Genomic DNA, 25,548 nt, shown 5'->3' with positions numbered 1-25,548 from the left:
ATCCTCAGTGAAAACCCAGATTACTTTATTTACCTTTTCCTCCCAGAAGAGCACTGAGTTTTCATGAGAGACCAAGTACCTGGCAACAACAGCATCCTCAGGAAGCCGCAGCTCCCATTTTCCAAGGCTTTTTCCTCCCTAACAAATATTGTTCTTAATGTCCCAAATGCTGGTGGTGGTGGTAAGGAGGAGGAAGCATCCCTCATTAATCCTACCACCAACCACCTACAAGCTGGGACTTAGGCTGGTCTCATCTCTCTGGCTATAATGCCCTCCTGAACTATATATCTATACCTATATATATATATATATGTGTGTGTGTGTGTGTGTATATATATATTTCTTATATATATATATATTTTTCTTTTTGTTAAAAAAATACAAGCAAACAAAAGGAAAAAACAAAGGAAAAAAAAACCAAACATTATTCTGTTCCTTCATCTCTCTGGACTGCTCTCTGCATCCAGGAGAATCAACAAAATCCTGTTTTCTATTAAACACAACAGCAACCTTGGACCTCTCATCACACAGCTGCAGAAGCAGCACTGGAGAAGACAACCTGAAGCCACCGACCTCCTCGCACTAAACCCAGATGTACAAGGTCTGTGCAGGCATTCGTGCACCTTAAACCCTCTTCTAGCTCTCTGCTGCTTTTAAAAGCAGTTAGATATTGAAAAGAGTCTAAAAAGGTGATTTTTTTCTAAACAGCACTGATGGGATGATACAGCTCAAAGCAAACAGCACATGGTGGCTTGGGCAGTACCCAAGTCAATAAATTTATTTATGCTAATAGCTAGTTTCAGGGATTATTTTACAGTTTTTTTTGCTCCTGCCAAAGGGAGCACCTGGGGGAAAAAGCAAAAGAAAACAAAATATTGCCTTGTCGGATGCCTTGGTGAGCGTCATTGGGCAGCCAGGCTCACGGCAGCACCCCCAGGGCCAGGACCATCTCTCGCAGGAGCCCCGAGGAGCATCCAGCAGGGCAAAGGAGCTCCCTTTACCAAAAAGCAGGTGATTTGCAGAACAGATTTGCTGAAAAAATAGCGCATTTCTACGCAGATTGGCATTACCGAGCTCTCCCGGGGTCTGAGCGCTGCTCTAAGCCACGGGGTTAATCCAGGCTTTGGTGGTCCCGAGCGGCCTGATGCATTGCTGTAATCTGCGGCATCGTCCCGCCGCCCGCCCCGCTCGGCCTGATCCCCACGGCATCTGCCACGCAGGACACGGGAGATGCTGCTGGAGGAGCTTCCTGCAGCTCCGGACCCCACGGGGACCAGCTCCAGGCCAAGAACATCTTGCAGGGGTGCAATGAGCCTCCTGCATCCATCCATGGGAAAATAAGACTCGGCTGTGCTCGCTCRCAGGTTCTGTGTTCACCGTGCTGGGCATGCTGTGCAACCAGGTCACCTCCTGCCACCTTATCCATGCCACGAAAACCCCCCAAATTAAAACAAACAAAAAAGATTTTTAAAATTCTGCCTTGAAGTGGGGTGAACCACCACATCCCCATGCACACTGCAACCTCTGATCCTGATTATAACCTTGCAAGCCCAAAGGAGGAATCGAAGAAGGAACTGGAGACCGCTGCAGGATGCGCAGGTCCTGCTCCACTTACGGGTGCAGGGGACGCTCCTGAGGACGCTCCCAGGTCCGTGCAGTGGTGGGAGCCACCGGTGCCTCCCGGGGAGCGCTGAGGCCGTGTCAATCTTTAACCAGCCTGGGCCGAGCTGGGAAGGAGGCGCTGGAGCTGCCGGGACGCTGCAGCCGGGAGCAGGGGGGTCCCGCCGCGCTGGGGCTCGCGGCTCCACAAAATGGGCCTGGGCTCCTCCAGGACGCGCCGCAGGGTGACCAAGGTGGCCCCGGTGCGAGGTGGGGGCGACTGGCCCGTCCCGACCTACACGTCGGCCCCACAAGGGCAAGAAGCGTYGGAGCAGGAAAGAGCCCCCTTCCCCCGGCAGCTCCCGCCGCTCCGGGAGCCTTGGCACAGCCGAGTCGCTGCAGGTAAGAGTAGACCCTTAGCGATAATAATTGCAATTAAAAATAAACAAATCACAGCTTTCGCTCCTCCCCTTTGCAACTTTTTCTGGGGAACTCTTTTGGCCGGTGGACCTGCTCACAAAGCAGGTAAAGAGCCGCACTGCAATAGCACTAAATGGGCTGCAGGCCATGTCCGCACGCAGCCCCTTGGCTCGTCACACACCTGCCCTGCGTCCATCTACCACGGGGTAAATCTGTATAATTACCTCAATCATAATTAGATCCTGGGGAAGATGCTCAGCRGGTAAAAACTGAGCTTAATCACAAATAACCCCCGCGTTGGGGTTATTGCACCCCCGTTCATGTTGCAATCCACAGGCAGAAGGATACGAAGGCAGCCGGTGCTGCTGTTTTCCCTGGAGCGCAGGCACCGGGAGCCTTTCCCGTKCAGGGACTGACTGTGGCTGCTGGTAGCAGTTTCTGAATTCACTGCATGTCCCAAGACGAGGAAGGAGGCACTAGCAAGAGCTGCTGTGCAGCTCCATAAGGAGCAAGATGATGAGGAGCGGCCACCTCCGGCCACGCTCAATAAATCCGGAGAGAAAGCTCCATGCATGGCAATGAGGCTGCTCGCTTGCAGCGGGATTGGCAAGCTCAGGGCTCCTCCTCCTTATTTTCCACTTCTAGAAGTGGATTTCAGACATAAACCAAACCCTGCTCAGSTTTCCTGGGAATTTCTTCCTGGGTAGGAGCAATGGAGGGACGTTGGGAGCCCAGGGAAGCAAAGGCACCTCTAACAGGACAGCATTCACATTCCCAAGCGGAGACCTGGGGTGAGTGCAGAGCAGCCCTGGGCACCTGAGCAGCACTGCAAGCGCTGCACAACAGCAAGAGCAGCCACGTACCCCCTTCCGGACAGGAATAATCCCTGGGCATTTATCAAATACTTATAAAAACATGTATTCTATTAAAAAATATATTAAAATCTCATTTCCTATTAGATGCTTCACTTGCAGGAGTGAGCTTGCTCAAGAGCACTTGAGCGATGCATTAGGCTGAGCCGCTGCTCAAATCAGCAGAGCCTCCTAGGGAAAGGGTCTTGTTTAGCCTGCAAGAATCCACTGGGGCTGGCATTAGATTTTGTGCTTGCTAGTGGAGAAAAGGAGCTATTGGGATCTAAGACTAAAGATAAAATGAAATTGCCAATAGGTTCTGCAGCGCTGGGGTCTGCTCTGCAGGGAGATGGTGCCGGCCAAGGAGGCCACGTGGTGAGGGCTGAATTTTTTCCTCCCAAGATGTCACCTGCGCTGGAATTTCTCCTTTCGGGCCATCAGGGTTAATCATCTCCCGGGTGCTTGGTGGAGCCAAGCGGATCATTTCCCAGGCAAATGCGGCCTCTCTAGCAARGGGATCTGGCGCCCTTGCGGCCAGGAGCTGCCCTGGGTTGGCCCCAAAAAACAGTCTCCCATTTTTAACTAGGAATTTGGGCATGAACTATGACAAAACAGCCTTCCCTGTGGCTCCCCTAGGCCATTCCCCAGCCCCAATTCCTATTTTCCCYCCGCCCAGTTCTTTCCCACACTGCACACCACAGTGGCCAGCTTGGAACAGTAACATATAGAACTGCTACGTATATAACCCTGTGAGTAAAATAGCCTTCAAATTCAGCAAGGCCGCTTCTTAGTGGGGAGGAGGAATAGAAAAACTTCTATAAAAACACAGACTTCATGCACACGGGAGCATCTCTCCATGCCGGAGAGGCAGCAGCATCCCCCGGGGAGCTTTAATGAAGAGCAGAGCTGAGGTGATGGTCACGTTCAGACCTTAGTTAAAGCGCAGCCTTAGTGACAGACACGGTGATTGCTGCTTGGTGGCACATCCTCCCTGGGCATGTATTTTGTGCTGGCTGTTTTCTTGACCAGCCATGGTTTCTTGGGCAGCGTTGGTCGCAGGCCCTGGGGGAGACCAGGGAGGACACCAGGATGCAGGAGGAGGGAGCAAAGGCCAAACAAGAGCCAGGTGAGAACACAGCCCAAGACACATAATGCCACAGTAACCTCACCCATTTCTTCTCCTTTTCTAATCCCCAAGGGTCCAGACCCCTTTCTTTGAACACCATGCTGGAAACRGGAGACACCAGCATCATTAAGCAGCACCCACCTCGGAGACCTCAAGTAAGGCGAGTTTGAAAAGTCTTATCGCACCAAGCAATCCAGCCCCTGGGCCCGTAGAGGGGCTGCAGAAACCCTGCAGAGATGTGGGTTGCCCAAATCTTGGATTTACACATATCTTTATATATTTACATATATATATATATATATATATATATGTAAAAGGTGGACTGATGTTTTCCTGCAATAAAAATCAAAGCTCAGAAAGCCCCTATCAAACACTTGCTCTACTAGGATGAAGTTGCATTACAGCAGCTGTGCAATTCTTGATCCTGTAAGGAAAAAAATGGAGAAGAAAGTATTTTCTTATCCACTTTCCTGTATTTTCTTTGCCTCCCCATGTTCTCCTGAGCTGACCACCACCACCTTTCAAACCCTTCATCTCCTCTTAGCTGCCCACCTTCCAACATGCAAAGATACTGGTGTCTGGCTGAGGTTGGTTTCTTTCACTCTTCCCACCTGCATAACCCTGAGCCCATGCCCAGCTAGGGAGGCTCCATCCTTCCTGCAGCCAGGACAAGTCTTCTCCTCACAGACCCTTTCCTCACCCACAGCAGGAGCTTTGCAGCTGCCTGCAATTGCCCTTCCCCAGGGCTCATCCCCACTTTCACATATATCCTATCCTATCCTATCCTATCCTATCCCATCCCATCCTATCCCATCCCATCCCATCCCATCCCTGGGAAGCTCCAAGGTGCTAAAAACAAGCCCCCCACACTCTCATTTGGGCAGGACTTCTAATTAGAAATCAAGGGCTGGTATCAAACCTACTGCTGGGCTCACCAGGCTCCTCCTGCTTTGAGAATGGGGCTGCTCCAATAAGCACAGCTCATTCCCACAGCAGGACACACAGCTTCCCCACATCTCTCCAAATAGTGGAGGGCAAATTAGGTGCACATGGAACACAACAGCAAACCAGCTGAACCAGGATGCCCTGCTCAGGTGCTCCTTTCTTAAAATGCCAATCTGGCATGTGAGAGATGGTCTTTTTTAGTATAAAGATCAGATCAACCAGATGGGACCACTTGGGATCTCTCCACTGCTGCCTGTAGTTCTGGTCAATGGTAGGAGCTTCAGAGGATATCCAAGGACATCAAATATTGAATAAAGTGCCACACTATTAGGCAAGAGGATGAGATGGCATCTGCAATGCGCCTGCGACATCCCACAAATAGTTGCATGTAATCAGAACCTTCTTTAAAAATTTATTGTCATGTAATTTTTAGTCATTGGTCTTTTTTTTTCTATTACAACTGTATTTGTGTATTATAAATACACTGATCCTACTCATTCTGGGATAAAGATGCTATTAATCCTATCCTGGGCTTCCTCCCTGGTYATGAGAGTGACAACCACACCAGCAAAAGCCACTTGCCCTGGGGGAGTATTTCTAAAGATCATGTGGGGCTGGAAGACCATGTCCTCTTCCAGGACTGTTGGGGGTGTCAATCAGAGTATTTCCAGAGAAAAGCCCTGGGAGACTCATGGCAGAGTGGGAGAGAAATTGATTTTCCAGCCTTCAGCACAGGTGAATTTCAGCTGAAACCTGAAACTTCATTTTCCTAGAGCCACAGGGGCATTTGCAAGGCAAGGATGTGCTGGCCACYTGCCTCCTTGGCATCTGAGAGATGTATTGCAATTTACAGAGAGACATGCTGCCATCTAGTGTTAATTTTTTTTTTGAAAATTTTAGAAAATTAGAAAAATTTCCTGCAAGGGAAAGCACTGAGATGAGATTTGGGAAATCAGTATTTTTCCCCTGTCTTTTTGCTCTATGAGCTGCATCCTTGGGATGCTGGTGAGTGTGTCCAGTGGGGCTGTCCCACACAGGGCAGCCTGTGTCCTGGACTTCCTAACCAGAGCATGGGGCCCATGGCACATGTCTCTGCCAGTAAAACAGAGCTGTTGCTATTTGGTGTTAGACTTGGCTTGATCAGTGAAGTCCTTGAGCCAGTGGCCATGTCCTGCGGTGAGTTTGAAGAGCCCTTGGCACGTCTTAGCCTTGTGCCTGCCTGGCACCGTTGGGTTCCACGTCCCACCCAGAGGAAAATTAAGAATTAAAGTCAAGTTCTTTTCCTTTTGGGAGCAGAAACTGTCTATTTTGGCACCTTTTTAGCACAACTCATACGTTGAAAGCAGCARCTCCTACAGGAGGCACTCAAGCAGTGCCCATATCTTCACCCACATCTCTGGATGCCTTTGCCGTCAGGACGTGGCTTGTTTTCCTCTGAACTGTATCTCTAAATCTTGTTCTGCACCTTTTCCTTCCAAGTTCTCGTAGAAATGTCCCTCCATGCTCTTCCCTTCTCCAGAGCACATTAAACTCCCTCCATGCGTCATCCAGGAGCTCCTGGCAAACATCCTTGGCTGGAAGCTCTCATGGCTTCAGCCGTTGACTTCCCCTGGGGAGCTTCAGTGCTTCTTACAGCTATTGTAGTCAAAGGGCTGTGCATCCTCCTCACCTTTTCTGTGAGCTGTAGCAAGAAACTCACTGCTGGTTTGGTCTAGAGCAACGCAGGCATTGGTGGGGTGGACATCTCATGGTGGAACCACAGGACTAGCCGGTCGCTGCTGGTGGCTTCACATTGTAGATGCTCTCAGGAGAGAGCTTGAAGTGTTTGACATTTGTGAGTGGGTGTTGAGCTGGCCTAACTAATGTGGCCTCTATCCCAGGACTTGATCCTGGGATGGATATAGAATGCATTGGAATAAAAGACTTTAGCTCATATAAGGTGCAAAACCCAACCAAAAGACCTTAACTAGGGGAAGAAGATGAAATAGGAATAGTACCACGCTGTCCCTGGACACAGCAAACTACAGCAAATGACTACATCACTGGGAGACACTCTTTTGTCTGAAAAGTCAGATTTAAAGTACACAGGAAACCTAGGGCAATTCCCTCCTGCTGGCAGGAGGCTTTGGACCAAGTCTCTTCTGTTTTCCTGGGGCTGGTGTACCCTCCAAARTTGGGGTTCCCCTCTGGCATTTCTTTCCTGCTTGCTTTATGTGATGCTGCTGCTCTTTTCTTACCACATCATTGCATTTATTTATAGGATGCTCAAACATTACAGCTCTGGCTTTGGCAGCAGTTCGGTCCATGGAGCTAAAGGGGCAGACACTCTTGTGAATGTCTTAAGAGGTTGATGTCCCACGTAAAACGTGCCAGCTCTTCTTCTCAATGAAATCCTTGAGGTTGCTCCACTYAATTTTATGCAGGATACATTGAGCTCCCATCCTTGAAAGGAAAACCAGCAATCCCAAGCCAAGGAGTAATCCAATATCATCTAGTAGTCTGGTGTAATTTAAGGAGATTTCTTAGTTCCTTGAAATGAAAATCCGTGATCAGAGCAGTCTGTGAGGGAATCCTCTGCCTGTATCCATTGGCCACCTGGAAGAGCTCTTCCCACCACGAGCAGTCTCTGCTCAGTCTCAGGCTAATGTAGGGAAGATGGGTTGGCCAATAGGCTGTGCTCTGGGTGTCAGGTAGCCTCAGATGACCTGGCAGGAGATGTTCCATTAAATCACGATACATCTCCATGCTTCAGTTTCTGGTTACACATCCTATTTGTCTTGTCCRCTCCAGTGTGAAGCTCTCTGGGCTGGGGTTTGTCTTCACTGAGGCTCCACATAGGCGCTGTTATGGCAAAAAGAGGAATACCCATAGGGATGGAGCCAAAAGAAGAGCAAAGGTTTCAGCGAGGCTTTTCCAAATTTGCTTCTAAGCAGGAGATTCCCTCGGTTTTACCCCTTTCTGGAGCACTCCAGAAGAAGTCACTCTCTCCAAGTGCTCTTCAAAGAGGCCAGTCTCCCTTCCATTGTCCCAAAACAGGGCCAAAATTGGAGCTTAAAAAATCTTAGGGTAGTTGAATATTGGGTTCTCGTGTTTTACGGCTGTGGGGGATGAGGCGTGCTGACCATTGCTAATACTGGCCTTGCAGAAGCTTGAGCCTGCTGTTCTTCTCAACACTGAGAAGCTCCCGAGCCAGCAAGACGTGGCAGCGACTCTGAAAGCAAAGGTGAGTATTGGATGGAGGGAGGGCAAACGCTGAGGAAAGGGGCACGTGTTGCCTCCAACCGTGTGTAGCCTCCTGCTTTAGCCTCTGCGAGGGCTGATATGGGAGCTGGTCGCAGCGATGGGTCGTGGCTCCGCTTTGCAGTGTCTCCCCCCAGGACAGGAACCACCTCTGCTCCCAGGCAAAAACACCAGCTGGACCTCCAACAGGACCAAGGTGGGACGAATCTCCAACTGCGCTCCCCAATCCTGGGGAATTAGAGCTGGTCTCCAGCTGAACTATTTCTCTGCATGCTCAATGGTTTGGTTGGTGATGCTCCTGGCTCTTATATGAGTGTAGAACCTTTTGCARTCAAAGCTTTTGCTGTGTCTAACCAGAGTTTGCTGAAAAGCTTCAGAGCTTCAGAGTTTGCTGAAAATTGAGGTTGTCTTTTGAACCCCTCAACTGCCTTACAAATCTTAAGGATTGAGGGTCTCCAGAATACCCCAGAGCTGCAAGATAACATGCAAGTGCCAAGAACCCTTGAGATACATCTCTGCAAGCTGGCAACACAGGAAAACACTGCCTTTATGGGCTTATATTCCTTGCAGGCTCTGGAGAAGAGGGGACAAGCCCTTAGACAGCTCCCTGGCAGACGGCAGCACTTGCACAAGCTGCAGATGCTTGACTTGAACCGCAGGCGCTGTGAGGTARGGCTGAGACGTGGGCTCCTGGCCGAGGCTTTCCTTTTCTCACTAGAATTTGCCCTCAAACACAGATGAGAAGGTGAAACCATCTGCTTCTGCCTCACTTCTCTGTGTGACAATGTCCACACAGGCGACTAGAGATGATTTTGYCCATTTTGTGGGTTCTGGTCCTCACTCTGTTAATGACTTGGACCAAGTCTGTGCAGCATCCCCTGCCTCAGGCYCCAGCTGAAAATGTGGGTCCGGATGCTGGTTTCCCTCCCAAAGCACTTGGATACCTGGGGGTGATGGAGCCTTGCGTGACTCGGTAGGGGACAAGCAGATTCCTATCTGGGGGCTTCTTTCTATTTCTTTTTTAATTCAGCTGTCACTGGGCCACCGCATACTTGAACTCAGTAATTTCTTTTTTGCTCTAGGAAAAGTTCAGTAATTATTTCTGCTTTTCCAGAGCTTTGCCCTCGCTTGACAGTTGCCTATGGAGGAACCAAAAATGCTCAGTCCAGGTCATGTTCTGTCATGTATTTCATTTGGCAGTTACGATTTGCCCTGGTTAAACTACTCAACTACATAATTATTTTCAGCACCAGCCCCTTAATGATAGGCCAGGTTGAGCTGTTAAAACGTGCTTGCTCCTCTGTTGCTCGTGCTGATGACTCATTTGCAAATCCAGGCTGAGCTGAAGAGAACTCTCCACAGGGAGGCAAAAATCAATAAACAAAAAATCAAGGAACTCAACCCGAAGAAAGTCCTCAGCAACCTCCAGAGAGGCAGCAGCTCTGAAAGCCAAGACCTCCTCCCTGCTGAGTCCAATCAGACTTTTAATGGAGGTGATGGTAAGTAGAGTAATTTCCCAAAGAGAAATGCAACTCGCTAGCAGTTTAAGCATCATCAAATAAGTTTCCCTACGGAAGCTGATTCCACTGCTCCAACTCCTGCAGCGACGTGATGCAAGGTTGRAAGCAGTTAAGCCACAAGACAAACTCTCGAGGTGTCTCCTGGCCAGACATGGACCTCTGGGCTGCTTCTCTTACGAGATCTCACTAAACCCCCCACTGTGGAATATTATAGGGACATGAAAACAAAGGGATTACAGCCAGGACCCTGCCAGACCAGGTGTCTGCAGGCAGAAGGGTTCTTAGTTTGCCCAATATATGGTAACGTATAGAGGTCAGTATGCAAGAACGCAGATGGGAATTGCTGAAGCTTCTTTAATTTTAATGTCCAAAGGCATTAAGGAGAAAAAGGAAAAAGGCTGAGGGCTCAGCCTAGGTTTTCCCCTCACGGAGCTGCACTCAGGTCCGTGTCCGAGCATCCATCCATGCAGAGAGTGTGACAATATTGCAAGGTTCCTCAGAGAGGGCGAGTAGACACTGACTAAAACAAGCCCTGTCTTCAAGCAGGAGAAATGCTACAGCAAACAGGCTTGTTTAGCCGGGGATCCAAGCTGAGCAGTAGCCCACCACAAAGAGAGTGATTCCCCGGCATGGGCATGGAGCCAATTCCCATCCCCGAGGGAGCTCCGGGATGCCACCRTGCTGAGCAGCTGCAGCTGCAGTAATTGGTGTGTACACAATTAGGAGATTCCCGAGCAAAATAGATGAGGGCACGTGATGGAAACCACCAGCTCAGCTTGTCAGCTGATGTCAGGCAGGCTGGACTTCAGAAGAGCTATTGCGCTGCAGCGGTTTAGCTTTGGAGAATTTGGCTTTGGAGAAAGAGGAACTGCTCGCTCCCTTTGCGGCAAAAGGAAAAACTGGGTGATTTGAGATTGCAGGTTACTTTTCTGTGATCCTACAAGTCTGTTGCTTGAAAGAATAGCCAGCTTTTTCACTCCAGGAAGCCCCAAAATGCAGTATCCACTGGCCCTGGGCTAGTATGGAGATGCACAGCTTKCCAGGGCAAGAGGGACRTGGAGCTTCTAGAGAAGGTCCAGAAGAGAGAGACAAAGATGATTAAGGGACTGGAGCATCTCTTGTATGAGGAGAGACCGAGCGAGCGGGGCCTCTTTACCCTGGAGAAGAGAAGGTTGAGAGGAGACCTGATCAACATGTACAAGTACCTGAGGGGAGGATGTAGAGAAGAGGGGAGCAAGCTCTTCTCARTGGTGGCCAGTGATAAGATAAGGGGCAATGGGGGCAAATTGAAACACGAGAAGTCCCATCTCCTTGTGAGGAAGAACTTGTGCAGTGTGAGGATGACAGAGCCCTGGCGCAGGCTGCCCAGGGAGGCTGGGGAGTCTCCCTCTCTGGAGAGCTTCAAAACTCACCTGGATGCCACCACGTGCCCTGTGCCTTGGGTGTCCCTGCTGGAGCAGGGAGGGTTGGACTAGACGATCCATAAAAGTCCCTTCCAATCTCAAACGTTCTGTGATTCTGTGAAATGAGTTGTCCAACAGCTTTAATGGCACCAGGAACCTTCCCTGCTAGGGAAGCGCAGGCAATGAAAGGAGAAAGAGCTGTATGAGCAACAGCTGTCACAGACTTGCTCCTCTCCTGGCTTAATCACTCACTATCCACTATGCTGTAGGATTCACGTGCACACTACAGCCTTTGGATGGCTGCCCTSCCTTATATGAGCATGGGGTAAAAGTTATAGTCACTTAGGTTACTCACTCTTTGGGTCTAGTTTTATATGGAAACTTCTTCTCACTGATTAGTGCCAGGCAATTTCCTTCAGAGCTTTGCATCCCTTTGGGGGGTGTGTATTTAAGATGAAATGTTSCTGGTTAGATGGTTTCCATCCATCRCTCCTCATTMCTCTGGATGTCTGCTGTGGAAGTGCATCACATTCATTCAGAGCCACGGCCACTTTTACTGGTGTCAGGTCTCAGTCTCTCTCAGACCCTAAAAATAATCCTGACTATAATGTACTTTGTCTTGAACAGCCCACAGCATCTCTGGATCCCAAGCAGGGATCTTCCAGGGACTTCTTTACATGAATCCAGCTGCCATGGCCATTTCCAGCTAAGCACTATGGAACTGAGCAGGCAGCTCAGCAAAATTAAGATATATTTCTAATTTTCTCTCTCTCTCTTTTTTTTTTTCTCCAAGGAAATACATGGGATAGACAATTCTCAGAGSAACATAGCAGCCCTGAACCTTCTCCAAGCAAGAGTAAAGTTGACATGTGGTTCTGCAGGGAGCAGCCCACAAGAGACCTGTTCTGGGATAGCTCTAGCACTGACTCGGAGGACTGGGAAAGGGAAGGAAAGACGTTTTATCATAGACCGACCCTTGTGAGAACCAAGACGGAGAGAATTCCTCTCTTTGATGAGTTTATCTTCCATAAAGATTAGTTAGTGGCATGTTGTGAGATGAGAGTGATGTGCTGAAAATCCCCTGGCTGGGTCATCATTATGGTCACAGCAGCTTTCGTTTCCTGCAGCTGGAAATCTMCTTTTTTTTTCTTTTTTTATTTGCAAGGCAGGCCATCCAGAAGGACTGGATCTAGACTTTCTTCTCAATTTTCCAGGACAACAGAGAGCTTGGAGAGCTCAGGTCAGGAGAAACACAACCYGCATCACTGTTCTGAACATGACTTTGCTCCCACAAAGTTGTCTTGGATGTGTCTGCMTGGCATCCTCAGATTCCTGGGCTGTGGAGCCATAAAAAGAACATGGCTCCACATGTTCTTTTTTTAAGGAGAGACATTTTCATAATAAAGGGAATTAGAAACTCATGGCTTAGTGTCAATGGAAATTAGTGAGTCTTTTTTTTTTTTTTCCTCTTGCAGAGCCATTGAAAAAAGCAGGTGAAGGAGGAGCTGGAAATCCCAGCCAAAATCCAGAACCTAAGTTGGAGTCTCTAGCAAGCTGCCCAGCATCCAGCTTCTCTGTCCTGGTTGCATCTCAGCACCTATGGCCCATTGCAGCATATCTGCATGCCTCACAGAGGAAACTCCTCTTCGGTAAAAGCCACATGAAATTTCATTGAAAGGCCAAGAAAACCAACCCCACCACCGAGAAGGAGAAATAACTGCATGGATTTTAATGAGAAACTGCTAGTGGCCAATGAGTCTGTGTTTGGATTCTGCATTTATTAAAAATGCCCCTGAAAACTTTGCTCGTAWACCCGGTCATCATGCATGATCTGGGAGTGTTGGGAGAGCTTTGAATTCAATGCTGAGGGTATGCTGAAAAGGTCAATGGTTTAATAGGCTGTAACAACTAATCTGGCACTTRTCTATACACCTGTCCTCTTAATGGTTTGACATATCTGCCTTCTGGGTTGCCATCTGCCAACAATTAAGCTATAATTGGTGAGAATGCAATTTCTCTCATAGAGAGCTGATTAGTTTTCCAATGGTGTTTGGGAATAGTGTTAGGGAACAGTGCTACACACAGGGAAGGGGACCAGACAATCCATATCACTTACTGCACAGAGAAGAGACTCTGAGCATTAATTTATTAAATTCAAGTGCACAAAATTTACTTTTATGGAGGCAATAGAAACAGCAACCCTGCTTTTTTACTTCTGCTGCTCAAAATCGTTTGATTATGCTGCTTTCAATTGTATTAATTCATCATAACCCACAGAGAGGCAGACAGCAAGTCATTCTCTTCTAATGTTTTCTAACATCCTTCCCGAGACTGGAARTGGAAGTGGTTTCTTTATTACTGAAGGTGAGGCTTCGACTTTTCTACGAATTACAAATCACAGSAGAAGGAGGGAAAAAATTGATGTGCTGCAACGCAGCAGTGAAGATTTTACAGAAATGTTTGCCTTTCAACAGCTCCCACTTTCAAATGCTTATTTCCATCTCATCATTTTCAGAGTGTGTCATTATAGTCAGCTATCTAGAGGATGAATTTTGCCACTAAACTTAGCGGCAATGATCACGCACGGATTTAATGCCATTCCCAGGCACCAGAAACCAGGATCTCTGTTGCAGCTGAGCCCCTCTGCCTTGACCCCCACCATCAAGAGGGCGCATCCATTTTGAGGCCATATTTGCGAGTTTGTGCATCTCTCCAGGCAATGATTTTTCAGTAGGAGAGATCGTGCAAAAGGGCAGACTCTGCATTAGTAGGGGCAATGACTTCTTATTCATTTAGCAGATAAGCTCTCTGGTTGCAATACCAACATTGGTAAATCCACTTTGTGATCMTCTTCGTAGACTATACGAAACCTGATTTCCTTGTGCAAATGGCCATCGTATTGAATTCAACATGTATTGTCAGTACCTGTGACCAAGATACTCCAGATGTTTCCTCCTGCACGTGCATGAGTGGGAATTGTGCCACGTCCCATCCGGCAGGCACTGGTGCAGGTTGAGTTTTAAAGGATAATGACTAGACCCTGAGAAGAGCAATGTTTTGGTGGAAAATTGCATGTAAAGAGTGGGATTTGCCTGAGCTAATTCTAAGAGGCATCTCCAGGGGGTGACATTTCCCTCWTCTGGAGATGGGATGAATGCTCTTTGGAGAGGACAAGCTCTCCGCAAGGGCTATAATAGCGTTTGTGATCACCTTATACAGAGGAACTAGAGTTAGGATGCAGGATGCTCAACATAGACACAGCACCTTCAAAGAATCAATGTTGTCATTTTTCATCCAGTTCCAAAAAATAGAGATTTTATTCACTTTATAGGACTGTATCAGTAAACAGCCTAGCCCTAAAGCAAGGGTAGATGTTGGTAGAACAGACTGCTGCCCTGAAGCACAAGGGTGCTTGGGCTTCCTGGTGAAATGGATGTAGGTTTTTGCAGCTGTTGGTGACAGGGTGAAGGCAATGCAAGATCCTTGCCCTTCAGCTCAGGATCAGCTGAACTGGTTTTGCTGACAACTGAGCTGGGCAACATCAGCACTGGTGGCTGATGCCTGGCAAAGCTGCTTGCTATGAAACCTGCAGCTCATAAAGGAAACGTCAACAAACCTTTCCTCTGCCTTCAAAACAGCTTCACAGAATTTAGGGCTAATGCTGTCATTGCTTCAACAGCTCTACGGTTGCTCCTGAGCTGGAAAATGAGTTATTAACACTTATTCAAGAACGATGTTAAGTAAATAGAGTTGAACAAAGCTCAAAGGCACGTGAACTGGATCTCACCAAATAGTCTGGATTAATGAGCTTATCTCCTCCTCCTGGGCTCTGCCCCACCTGGTGCTCAGAGTACTGGAGCTCCTCAGGAACCCAAGTCTTCAACATTGTGCAACACCCTCCTCTTCCCTAAAGTGCACATGCACACACACAAAAGCAGAAACACCATCTCCAAAGACACCAGGATATATTCTCCAGCCTTCTTAAAGCTTTTATCTCCAGTGAGATACATAAATAACTCCAGATGATGGTGCAGAGGCCACAAGTTAAGAAGAGGGAGCCTGAGGCACAGTGCCCAGCAAGCAGGGGTGGCTCTTCAGGGAATTTTCTCTCCTTTCCTAAGCAGGGATTTCTTGGATTGCAAAACATTTTGGGGTCTATGGGCAATTCCTGCTCCTATGCCCATGTTTCTCCCACCAGATCCTGTTTCTCTTCTGGGTATCTTGCCCTGCAGGCCCTGTTGGATGCTGCCTTTCTGAGATGTCCCCTTCTTCCAGCAGTGTTATTGCTGGAACAGTGTTACAGCAGGTGACCCATGGAAGCTCCCGTTCCTGCAGGAGCAGAAAYGCTTGTTCCTTGGATAGCACAAAGGTTGTTGGGTTTTGCCACCTACTGACATGTTGTGGGAATGTCTCTTCTTGCAAATTCCACCAGGAAGGCTGAACTGTGCCCTGGTTCTCTGTGTGACCATAGTGTAACCAGCACAGTCCAAGAGGCTTTCCCAGCACCTCCCAGAGAGGGTGGCAAAGAGAGCAACCAGCTGGAGAAGCTGGGGCCTTCCTCCCTGCTCCAGGGACAGCACAGACCAGCTACTCCATCCATCAAAGCAAACCCAGGTATGTCCTTAAAAACAACCAAGCACCTGGCTGTGCACTCACCAAACACTTTGAAAGTTGTGCAAAGACAGCAGCAAGCCCATCGTACAGGAAACATCCTTAATGTGTCAAACGGATGTTAGAAGCATGCCTTTAACATGTGCACTACATATCCTTCAGGAGAAGCTCCATGCACCTTGCTCAAGCACTGCTCAAGCATCATTTCAACCCTGTTTTGAAAGCTGAAGCAAGGCATGAAGCTAATAGTGCTAAATAGTGCTAAATAGTGCTAAAATAGTGCTAAAAATAGCTAAATAAAATAGCTAAATAGTGCTAAAACCCTGCTCAGCATTAATCCTCACTTCCCAAAGGGAGCCAAGGGTGCAAACTTGTGCCTCCTGTCAGAGACTTTGCACCAGGGGCCATCTCTGCAGCAGCACTTCATGGGGTCCTTATCCTCTTGTGGGGTTTCACTTAAGCTCAGCTGAGCCAACATCTCCCCGTGCTTAACAGATACCTTTGGCCTCCCAATGGCTCTTAAACAAAAAATAAGCCTTTACAAAGTATCCTCAGTATTAAGACATACCTGTGTCGGTCCTGGTCAACCTTGAGTCTGGAGAATCCTGCATTTGCTCAGAGCTTCTCTCATCTTGGTCCATGCAACTTTCTCTCTCCTGAACTCGTCTATTTTACTAACATGCACCCAGGATGCTGGGACAGAGCAAAAACTGTATGCATAGTTAGGCTGCTGACCCACTTGGGAATTTTTCCTGTTATTATCCAGCTGCTCTGAGAGCTAGTTGATGCTTAGGCTGGTATTAGCTGGTAGTCTGGGCAGACTAGAAATGACACTTTTAACCAAAGAACCCTATGGAAAGATGGACACTTCAGTACTCTATTTAGATGCTAGCTGACAACTGTGTTTCATTCCCATTCTTTCTGGGATAAAAGATGAGAAAGAAGGAATCAATCTTACAGGTAACCCCTGCTGACTATTCCTTAGTGGCCCGGGGCTAAATGCTGCCCTCCTGATAGTTGCCACTTGGTCCTGCTTACAAAGACCACCCAAAATATAACCAAAAACTGCCTCGCAGCTTACATCTACCCTGCAGAAAAAGACCTGGCTGAAAAATCAGACTGTCTTTCTACTTAACAAACCAATCACCCCTGTCAGTGTAGGAGAGATGACCCAAAAATACAGCTTTTTGCTACACAAAGGCTCCATTGTGAGCCTTGCTAGACCAGATTTTGCTCACAGGGCTTCTCTGTCTTTAAGATACTCACTATACATCCACTTCCAGCTCCTTGCAGAGCATATAGAGAATATGAGCAGGCAACCAGGGCCAGTAAAGGTCTCCATGTGCACTAGGCTCCCCTTTGCTCACAGCGCTTTGCACAAAGACCACGACCGTGTTAGTACTTCAGTATGACTTGAATTGGTTAAAAACAAACAAACAAGCAAAAAAACCCACCACCGCAGAAATCCATGCTTACAGCGTTTCTGTGTGTCAGATGGAGAATTAGCATATAGTGTTTTTCCATGGTTGATACTTAGAGAGGGGGCTATTTATTTTTAAGGAAAAAACTTTTGTCTGAAAGTCATTGCAAAAAAAAAAAAAAAGTAAAAAATGGTACTTTTGCAGTGAATTTTCCATCCTTGAAAATTAAATTTTCAGCTTAACAGCAGCGTTTTGGTTTGGATTTTTTCCTCTGTTTCTAATTCATCAAAACCTTAGTTTTTAGCAACAGAAGCGTATCATTGGTGCTGTCTGGGCAAGGCTAAGCTGTAACAATGATGTAGTTAGATGCTCCTAAGAATAAGTAGAAAAACATGGAGGAAAATAATGCAGTAAGCTCAAAAAAAAAAAAAAAAAAAAAAAAAAAGAAAAAGAAAAAGCAGGGGAGAACTTGATCTCTGAAATTTTTGCAACTCTTGCTTTCGACCACGATTTTGAACTTTTCTGAGCCATGAGGCCCTCCAGACCTGCTCAAAATGAATAGTCTGGTCTCATTTCTGAGCTGGGGGCGAGGGGCTGGGAAGAGCCTAGCACTGGATTCCGATAACGGCTTCTCTCTGGTTGCTTTGGGCACGTTGCGTTGCTCTGCCCTCATTTATTTCTTTTCCTCCCTGGTTCAAGACGATAACTAATTAACTACCTGCACAGCTTGGTGAGTGCTTGGAAATGGCTTTGAAGGAGCAGAGCTCGCAGCATTTCCAACGGCCAGGACCTCCTCCCTTTGCTGTGGTTACCTCCCAGGGTATGGACGGGTCCTGCTCAGCCTTTGCATCATCTCACACAAGGTCCCCGACTCCAGCTTTGGAGTGACCCTTGGAGCACCTTTGCAGAAGACGCAGAAATGCTGATTTCATCAGGGAGCATTTCTTGTGACAAATTCCACCCCTCCTGAAGAGCTCCTTGAACAGCAAAGTCTCAGGTCAACGTGTGCAGTGGCTTGTGTCGATGGTTGGTGTTGATGGCTTGTAGGAGTAGAGGTGACCTCCACAGCCTCATGGCCTGCCCTGGTTCACAGCAGTCCTGATGGAATTTGTCTCCTGTGAAGGTGACAAAGCTCTTCCCTTTAAATCAGGTGGATGTCTATGATTTTGCARCTGTAGAATCAGATTTGATTCCTTCTCTGTAGGGCTGTGACCTCTACAGGAAGATGATTTCATTTCTGGACATGGGGTTCTGGACATGTTCTTGAGAACAAGAYATCCTAACATACCAAGGGAAACTGGATAATACAAGTTAGCTAACAGTTTTCATTCTGTTGATTCAATTTATTGAAGCTTTTTCCAGCTCAGGTTTTTAAATTATAAAAACCAGATCTTCTTCTGTGTAAGAAGGCAAAGAATGGGAAAAAACCCTAAAAACGCCACGACTTGGGGAAAAAAAGGCTATTATGAAAACCAGACTAGATTCCTAAGTATATGCRTTGGAATTAAGTAACCACAGAGATGGAAAAGGCTTCTGTTTATAGTCAATAAAAGTAATGCATGTGGTTATAGCTGTGTAAATAGTTAAAATGACTGTGGTCTTACCTCTTCATTTCCCTTCTTTCAAGCGCCCAGGTTTTGCAAGCAATGCCCTGGTTAAAGGCAGCAAGACCTGCCCATGTGCTCACACAATGATCTGGAGCAGGCAGGGAGTCCCTGTTAACAAAAACCTCCAAAGAAAGTGGTTATTAACCCGGCTGTGATGACCTCTCTTGGGAAAAGAGCATCCCCACATCCACCTACCCGCTTGGTCTCTGGTCTTCAAACGAGGTTGTCTGCCCTTTGCGGCTCATGGCATGAAGGGGCATTGAAGGCTGTTTTGTAAGGAGAGGGCTGAACAAAATCACCAAGGAGGGCACTAGAAAAGTCATTGCAAGGTAGCAAAGTGCTCAGACGGCTTCTGTCTTAGGCAAAATAAYGAGATGCTTTTAGGGCAGTATTTCCCCTGAAGTTACTTCCTCTCAGAGGCCGGTTTTGCCAAGGGCACACGGAGTCTCCTGTTAGACCAAGCCTGGCCCTGTGGGTTAACCAGGATCTCAYCGATGCCGCCAGGGAACATCCCCGGCTCCTGGAGCCCCTGGCTCTAATCGGATCTCTTCCTAGCCATTTCCTAACGGCCTGCTTTGATGTCAAAGCATAACATGATTCATCAGGGCTGGTTTCGTGGATTAGCATACAAATCACGCTCAGAGGCGGGATGCTTCCTGCACTTAATCATCCATTGGATGCATTTCAAAGAGTCAAGGTCTGTGCCAGAAGGATGACGTTTATTTAAAAGACAAACAGAGAGATCCCAGCGAGGAGCGTAAAGCAAACACCTATCTCCAAAGCCATGAATAATGTCATCTTGAGCTTTCTGCTGAGGCTTTCCTACAGTGCAGAAAGCACCGGCCTTGATGACTTAAAATGGGGAAAGGCTTTGCTTGAGATGAAGCTCCTACCCTTGAGGAGAACCCTCCTTGCTTTTTGAAGGAAGCCAGTAGCCCAACACTTAGTGAAGCAAACACTTTACCTGGACAATTAAAGCCTGTTAACACAAAACCCAGCCTTTTCTTGCAGATAGAGATCTTGGGCTAAAAGGGCTGAAAAGTCGGAAGAGCAGAGCCKGATCTGGTTGCTCTCAGCGAACGTCTTCGGGAAGCCGCTGCTTCTCTTCCCCAATCCACCAAGGTGATATTATCTAAGGATATGTAAATGTCTGTCCACCTGTAACATCTTTAGATACAAAAACCATTTTCCTAAAGGTTTACCTGTCTTAGTTCCATCATTTTCTATCACCAAAGTACTGTTCTACAGTGGCTTTCCTKAGTCCCAAATAGTGACGTACGGGGACCTCTGCTCAAGTGCAAGTGCACAGAATTTCAGTTTTCCTTGGTAAATCTTAACCATATTTACTGAGAAGGATTGTCAGGCATGATTATTTCCCTGTTAAACTTGAAGACTTTTAGATGCCTCCTCAAACCACCTCGGAGGAGGCTCAATCCTCTGCAGCAGGTCACTTGGGAACACGGTGCACACACGGATATACAGCAGGAGAGATTTCTCTTCATCCTCTCCTAACTCTTCAGGACAGGTAAATGGGATCAGAGGACATAGGAGCTTATCAGGAGTAAAGCTCTCCAGAACCAAGTCTGCACACGTCTGCCCACAGCATTTGGCAGCMACGGCTGGAGAAGTCCCTCTGCTCGCTTGCTGCTCTGCAAGTTTTCAATGCTGTGTCATATTAGAGCAATAAACATTAATGTGAGGGGGCTGGGAGCCCACAGCTTGATGGAAAATATTTTTCTTCCTAAAAGAGTGCACATAGAAGTTGGGTTTAGCCTGGGTTTAAATCCTATGTTTTTTGGTACTACAGTTGGAGGCCAGCAGCTGGAAACACCCCCAGAGAGACAGACCATCTAGGTAGACTCTCAGCACTGCCATCGTTCATCTCAGAGCCCGTCTGCCTTTGGGTTACATCACTCATGATGCCTGAGCCACTCAGTTCCCAAAGCCCAAGGTCCACCTTTTCCTTCCTCTTCTCCTCACCTTTGTTCTGCTGCACGAGCCCTTTGGGGAGGGGAATTCAGCTCAGCTGCCCAGCAGGAGGAACTCTACCTGGCGAGCTCTCTGCTTGTGGATATCATGGATAACTTCACCTCAAGCAATGTCCTGAAGGTAGAATCATTATMGAATCATTATGGTTGGAAAAGACCTTCATTTTCCTGAAGCTGTCTTGCCTAGTCTCTCCTGTCAGAGGAGCACATGGCTGGATAACTCCCTTCACAAAATATATATATATATATATATATTTACATATATTTAGAAAAAAATAAAAGAAAGATTTAAAAGAAAAAAGTTTAGAGAAAAACTGCAGAAACTTTCTGAGAACTGGAACTTACCGTTCCCCTTCTCACAGGGCACATAAACAGCAACGCTCCTGCCTCCCAGCAAAACGGCTGGAAAAATATAAAGAGCTGGGTAATTTGCAGTGTGGAATCTCGTGTTATTTCCTAATAGCACGAGGTTACARGGCAAACAATAACCCAGCCTTGCCTCTCATTTGTGTATTATTCTTCGGTTTCTCGGTTGAGTAAAAACGTTTTCTCTCTCTCCTTACGTCTCTTTGTCAAAACTYGCCTCTTCCTCCAAACTGACCTGGCTTTTGGGGCCCTTTCCTTGAGTTGCTTTTCCATGGTCTCCCCGGCAGGCTGCCAGCCCCAAATCCTGCTGGAGCTGACACTACTCCGCACGTCCTCTGGAGATATTTCCATTTTAAGCAACAAGAAATAACAAATGAAAATCCGTGAACCCAAGAGAGGTCAGCYGGAAGCCAAAGCCTGCAATCCATACATGCAATCCCACATTCACGCCATCCTCTGCACCTCAGAGGACAGTAATCCCCATGTGGGCCATAAAAAGGCCATAGCTACAACTTTAGTAGTTGTTAGAAGGTATTTCTAAATTTCACAAGTGGACTTGGAGTTTTGTCTTCTCGGAGAATGGCACAAAACAGCTGGTCAGAGGTCAGGACGGCCTTGTCATCCAATTTCTGTTCTTCCCAGGGAATCTGGTGGGCCATTCTGCACCAGAAGTTCAAGCTCTTCCACTTGGTCATCCTGATGTCATCTCACAATCTTTCATGTATCTTCTCCTGGCCACACACAGCCCTTAGACGAAGCAAGCACTGCCCTTTCAGTGCAGACCTCCTGGWGAATCCCACACCTACCATCACATTTCCATGTGTTCAAGAGTCACCTGTAAAATCCATCCTGGGATTCAGGCACGATCTGCAGGTGACCTTGMGAGAGTTCATCAAATGCTCCACATCTCCAACTTCCCCTCGATGGCTTCTTTTCCCTAAGAACTCCCTGTCCCATCTCTGTTGTATAATATGGTGGGTGGGTAATTAAGTATTAATTATCAAGGATGAGTCTATTTAATGAGATTTGGGGTCTACCCTGGTGGGCAATGCATGTGAAAACACAGGACTTGTTCATCCTTGCTCTCCATCCTCTGCCTCGTAGTTACTGTTTTATCCACCAGYCCCAGGCCTTGCTCACCTGCTTTTGCAGGCAGAGATGAGACCTGCATATCCCAACTTCCTCTTGCTTCATTTCTCTTATCAGTCAAGCCAGCAAGTCTGAAAGGCTGTTGCTGTAGATTAATTAAAATCATTAAATTAAAATTAACATAGGTTGTGGGTCGTGCGGGTAGCTGTGGATGTGCTCCCAGCAGAACCCAGACGTGCCGTGGCTGCTCCAGCCTGGCAATACTTGTCCAACGAGACAGAGGGCTGTAACCCTACAAACTGCAATAACTTTCATTCATAAAAGGTTCTCAGATTTTAACGTGGAATAAAAAACAACTACCCTTAATGAAACATTTCTCTTAAATAGGTCAAAAACTTCTGCCTGGGCTGGTCTGTGGAAAACTGAGCTGCAAGCAGCATTTAAATCATCATGCTTAGCCTAAGGTTTAAGAAGGRTGATTTGAGCTTTCATTCACCACTTACATCCATGCATAGAGATAAACCGACATAGGTTAAGTGCCACTGTAATATTCAAATCTGGGAAATTCAGCTTGCAAAAAAATACTGGGAAAGAAGCAGGTTTCTAAAGGAGATTTCATTTCCCAGTAATAAAAACTACAAATTTTTCTAAGCGTTCTCAACACCTGTGTCTGCAGAGACCCCAATGGGCCCTGGGGCTGCTTCAATATTTAAAAGCTAAGTTCTGCCCTCAGCAGTTGTTTAAATCCCTGCACTTTTGTGGCCATCCACTGAGTATCAGCCAAGGTCCCTGTGGGAAACCAAAGTCCATTTGTGGTGGGGAAGAGGAGCTTTCATCCACTGGACATTCATGCCCAGCAATGCAGTCTCCTTTGCCTCTCCCATCCCTTCTCCCTCCAGCACCACTGCTTCAATTGAACTGCCTTAACCTTAACTCAAACCCTATAAATAAAAGACCCTGTAAGAGAAGAGAAAACAGGAATTTCCTGGAAATTTCCTGGAAAACAGGAATAAATGAGGAAAATGGACACGTTGCTTGGAGTACCCCCAAGGCTGTAGCTCCCTGGCTTGTGGAGAGAAGTCTCCTGTTGCAGAAAGGTCCCTGAGATTTACCCCAGCTGAAGTTGCCTTCTGGAGCTCTSATTTTAAAGGAAAAAAAAAGATGTTTTCTTGCTTTGTGAGGGAGGCAGTTTAACCTTTGGGCCAGTTGTGAGTCACCACAGTCCAAAGCCCGATCTTGCATGGCAAGACCAACATTAAGGATTAACCCTTGTGGCTGCATAAAGTCCACGGCAAAACCTGCCTTGGTGCAACCCCTGGGAGCAGCCTTTGCTAATAACTAAGTGCAGATAATGGGTTGCTTATTAGCCAAGCTCTCACTTTCTGTTTTTCATGCCTTTCCCCCACCAAGGTACGATTATGCTGTTTCATGTAGGATAATGCAAGTTGAAATCACTCTTTCTGGTATAGGGAGAAGGCTGCGCTGGAGGTAGATAATTGTTGGGTTTTCTAAGGATAGGAGCCCATGTTTTATCACAAGTCTCATGCCTGGATGGGAATCAAACAGTCTGACAACCYCAATGCATAAGGACAGGCCACTGAAGAGGCAGTAATTCTGGTTTCTAGAGCTTGTGCATCTCAAAGGTTACCAACCATGCGCAGCCTCCTCCGTTTCCCTCTCGTCGGTGAAGGATCAAGTGCAGATATTCCCTGGCTTGCCTTGAAGCAGAGGCTTCCGATGGCTTCATCCAGGCAAATTCCCAACTACACCGTGCTCCTTGTAGGCAGTTGAGCTGGTCCAGGCTGTATTGCTGTATTTCCAACGCTCTGTAAAAGCGAGTGGTTTTGAAGCCAGATACCTCAAAGAAATCCCCCAAAATTACATTTGGACATCCAAGATTACTATTTTGTGGCTTAGTTTCCAGAAAGATTTAAATTTACCTAGGAAAACTTAAAAGCACCTGGTCTTCAATATTAAAATGTGTTGAAAACTTGAGGTTTGCGAGCTCAAATGGCAGGGGAATGAGGCTGAAGCTGGCCAAAGAMGTTTAAAAATGTTCTTCCAAACGACTGATTTAGTTTCTGTTTTCACATTTGCAAGTATTTACCAAGTTCTTTATCTGGGGGACAGAGGGAAAAGTCATTTCCATGATTAAAAAAAAAAAAGAAAAAAGAAAAAAAAAAAGAAAAAGAAAAAGAGGTTTCTTTTTCTAAGTTTCAAGATTTACCAGAATTCTGAAGCTGGAAAAGCTTTCAGAGAACGTTTCTTCCAAAGGACTTTCCAAGAAGGCAGAATTTACTGCAAATCAACCTCACAAAGAAGTGCGTGAATGTGAAGTTATTCCTACCTGAACAGAGCCAAAACGCTGAAGCTGTACATTGCAATAAATATATTTTTGATATATTGCAATAAAATATATTTGGTTTTATAATGTATGGGAGACATTAAATGCAATCTTGTGATGTATTTGTGCAGATGCACTTTACGTACTCTACTTGCTTATGAAGCTGCTGTAGTGACTGTTGGCTCATTGACAGTCCAGAGAGCGCCAGATCTGCAATTTTCACTTCAATAAAACAGAAACCTCCTCAGGGAAAAAACTTTCTCAAGTATCTAGTCTTGTTTTCGGGGGGAGAAAAAAAAAAAGTTAAAAAGTTTTCTCCAACCCCAAAAGAGCTGTTTTCCAATGTCCCTTTCAGAGAGCAGAAAGGGACACTGCCCCTCACCTGTGGCTTGAGTCACTCTCCARTTTATTTATTTTTCACTGCTGCTTAAAGCTGAATGACTGGCTATGCTCACTACTTCCCCAAGTTTATACAGTTTATAGCTGTGAAAACGCATTTTGTGCCAGCCATCAGAGAGAATTAAGACTCAACTCTTCCCACAGTATATTTGATATCGTCACCCCTCCTATTTCTGAGACAAACTATAGGCTTCTAATCAAGTTTTTTTGGGGGATATTAAAAAAAAAAAAAAGGATAAAAAAATCAAAAATCCCATTTTCTGGCCAGTCCTATCAATAAGCAGCAGTCCCAGATGATGCAAGCCCTTCACCTGGGCAGGTCCCTGGAAAGCAGCAGGATGCTCAGATGCGGAGAAGGGAGGGCAGCCTTAATTGGCCTGGGGAGGCTGCCTGGCGTCTTAGCGCAATTAGCGCTTAGAGCAGCTCTTAGGCTCGGCCTCCAAAGCTTGGAGCGCGCTCAGCCTAACGCAGAAGCGACAGGCCAGCAATTTCCACGGGATCCATCAGCCTCCCAGGACACCCGCGCTTGTGCTTACCAATATTAAGGGCTCATTTGGATTGATGCTCAGAGCCTTTTTCCAGGCACATTCCTCATGGGGAGGAGCGTGTTCACATCGAC

The 25,548-nt window shown here is 46.9% G+C and overlaps 1 protein-coding gene across 1 annotated transcript; it reads left to right on the top strand.

Annotated features, from left to right (window-relative positions):
* Positions 1–1,811: 1,811 nt before the first annotated feature.
* On the top strand, positions 1,812–12,142 carry CCDC198 (coiled-coil domain containing 198). Its single transcript, XM_026053792.1, has 6 exons — positions 1,812–2,001; positions 4,069–4,151; positions 8,087–8,164; positions 8,752–8,850; positions 9,518–9,680; positions 11,898–12,142. Exons 1-6 carry the CDS (start codon positions 1,812–1,814, stop codon positions 12,140–12,142), a joined length of 858 nt encoding a protein of 285 aa, XP_025909577.1.
* The last annotated feature ends 13,406 nt before the right edge of the window (positions 12,143–25,548 follow it).

The sequence above is a fragment of the Nothoprocta perdicaria genome, unplaced genomic scaffold, assembly GCF_003342845.1.
Source record: "Nothoprocta perdicaria isolate Ctin4 unplaced genomic scaffold, notPer1 scaffold_118, whole genome shotgun sequence".
Lineage (NCBI taxonomy): Eukaryota > Metazoa > Chordata > Aves > Tinamiformes > Tinamidae > Nothoprocta > Nothoprocta perdicaria.
The sequence above is the reverse complement of the archived record's forward strand: the minus strand, read 5'-3'. Positions and strand labels throughout refer to the sequence as shown.